This window comes from Sinocyclocheilus grahami, unplaced genomic scaffold, assembly GCF_001515645.1.
Source record: "Sinocyclocheilus grahami isolate Dianchi unplaced genomic scaffold, SAMN03320097.WGS_v1.1 scaffold8807.1, whole genome shotgun sequence".
NCBI lineage: Eukaryota > Metazoa > Chordata > Actinopteri > Cypriniformes > Cyprinidae > Sinocyclocheilus > Sinocyclocheilus grahami.
This window is the reverse complement of record NW_015512241.1, coordinates 6,942-9,172: the sequence shown is the minus strand read 5'-3', so window position 1 is coordinate 9,172 and position 2,231 is coordinate 6,942. Positions and strand designations below refer to the sequence as shown.

At 33.0% G+C, this 2,231-nt stretch overlaps 1 protein-coding gene across 1 annotated transcript in view; it reads right to left on the bottom strand.

Moving 5' to 3' along the window:
- Positions 1–37: 37 nt before the first annotated feature.
- LOC107578098 (anosmin-1-like) overlaps positions 38–2,231 on the bottom strand; it is an 8,951-nt gene continuing 6,757 nt past the window's right edge. Inside the window, exons 4-5 of the mRNA XM_016264087.1 lie at positions 949–1,087; positions 38–576 (exon numbers count right to left, since the gene is read on the bottom strand). Of these exons, the coding sequence (XP_016119573.1) occupies positions 518–576; positions 949–1,087 (198 nt within the window). The 3' untranslated portion in view covers positions 38–517. The remainder of the gene's footprint in view (positions 577–948; positions 1,088–2,231) is intronic.

Genomic DNA, 2,231 nt, shown 5'->3' with positions numbered 1-2,231 from the left:
ATCAAAAAACATTGGCACCAACGATCTCTGCAATCTAATTAGTCTTACGATGCTTTTAGGAAAGAACGATGTGCTCTGGTTGAATGGAAAAGAGCTGCATTAAGATTATTAACAAGATTATTAGAAATTAACAGCATATGATTTTGCAATGACATGAGAGCGAGCAAATTATGACGGAATAACTGAAGGTTTGACATGCATCATCGGATCAGCCTTTGCTCTCAGTTAATGCTGAATTTTCTTTGATAACATAAACAGATTAACTGCAGCGATTAACTCAATTTCATACAGTATGACCAAATCGCAATGCTTCACCTCACCCTTCTGAAATGGTGTAAATTCACACATGAAATGTTGCTGTCGAGAGTTTGAGGAGATTTCTTAATCAAAGTTGTTGCAATAAAAACTATAGAGCTTGAGAGAGAACGAGGGAGAGGCGTTCAGATCAGAACATCTGAATATCGCGTCTGTCGAAAGCTGCGATTAGCTGCAAGTCGTGTTGCGTCTTCTGACCGTTTCAGTGTTTCTCTGCTGAAGACTTATGATGCTGCTTCTGCTGATGATGAAGATGGGCTTCTGTCAAGTACAAAAACATATGAAAACAATGTCAAGGATCCATATTTTTTTTGAGAATTCCCATTGCACTGAATGGCTGAAAGTGACAAATCTAATCTGATTTTCTGGTCGGGATGCACCAGACCACTTGGAAATTAGGTCGTTTTCCCAAGGTGCCGGACTGATGCAATAATAATACATTTCAATATTTGATTTTATGCACTTTTTTGTTGCTTTTGAACAATTTCCATGAAAACTGAAGTGCCAATATAGAACTGAAAATGGCTGAAGCTGGTTTAAAATGTTTAAAAAGAGACATTGTGGGATGCAGAAGTATTGGAATGATGGGATCAAAAACTTGATTTTCGATTCCCAACCCTAATGTTGACTTACTTTGCTGAAGCGGCGGCCGGTCGGGCGTCTGGAAGATCTTCTTTGTCACAGGTCCTTCTCCCGCCGCGGTGATGAGCTGAACCTCCAACCTGTAGAAGGTGGCCGGCCTGAGGCTGGACACGACCAGACGATTACGATCCTGGAAAACATTACAAAATACACACAGCTTTTAGACTGTAACATCATCAGGTCCTTCACGATAAAGCCACTTTTCATGGAAATGCAACAAAAACGGTTTATATATTAATTGACCATGTTATAATCTCTGTATAATCCAGTGGATTTTCTCTTTTCGGATTATTCAAATCAGATTATTCAAGAACGAAGCTCATGTAGATGTTTCTGCAACACGTCTGTCTTGAGCTCATTGGAAGCCTTTCAGATTTACTCGTCGTGAAGAATGAAATCATCCATAAACATCACAGATTCCACATCATTCATACACAAATCCAATCTGATCATGACGGCGTGCCTCGAACCGGCCTTCAGAAAAGATCTGAGGAGTCATGCGAATGAGAATCAATTGGATTTGATGTATTTCAGTCTGAGTGGATTAAAGCTGAACTGTTTGTTCAAGGAGGAGAGCAGCCAGTGTTATTGATGGAGAAGATCTGCTAGATGTTTGACAGCGCTGATGCCAGAGGACCAATGAGCTCAAAACGACAATCCATCCCCGAGAACATACTAATAACTACCATATGAACAATAATAACTCCAATAAATTATTTACTTCAAAACAAACCTGCCCATTAGGGCTGGGTGACACAGCTGAAAATGATATCTCAATACTTTTCAGCTTTATATTTAATATTTAAAATTTAAATATTAAATTATATTATTTATTAATATATATATTAATATTTATATTCTATATTTTAATATATATATATATATATTTATATAGAAGTATATATTAGTTTACATTTTTTTTTTATGTTTTCAATATATATAATTTATCATTATATACAATTCTTACAATTTTATATATATAATGCAATTTATATATTCATAAAATGATTGATAAAATTGTAATACAATGTAATATAAATTAGTGTATTAATTGTTTTGTATATTAATGAATATTATACTATTAATTAATTATAATATATTAATGAATACAAATAATAATTATATATACATAATTTATATTGATATGTAGTATTATAATATTTTAATTTGTGTAGTATATAAATTATATACATATATTCAGATTTTTTATGTTATTTTATATATGAATTAATATAATTATATATAATTTATATTTATATGTAGAATTTAAATTA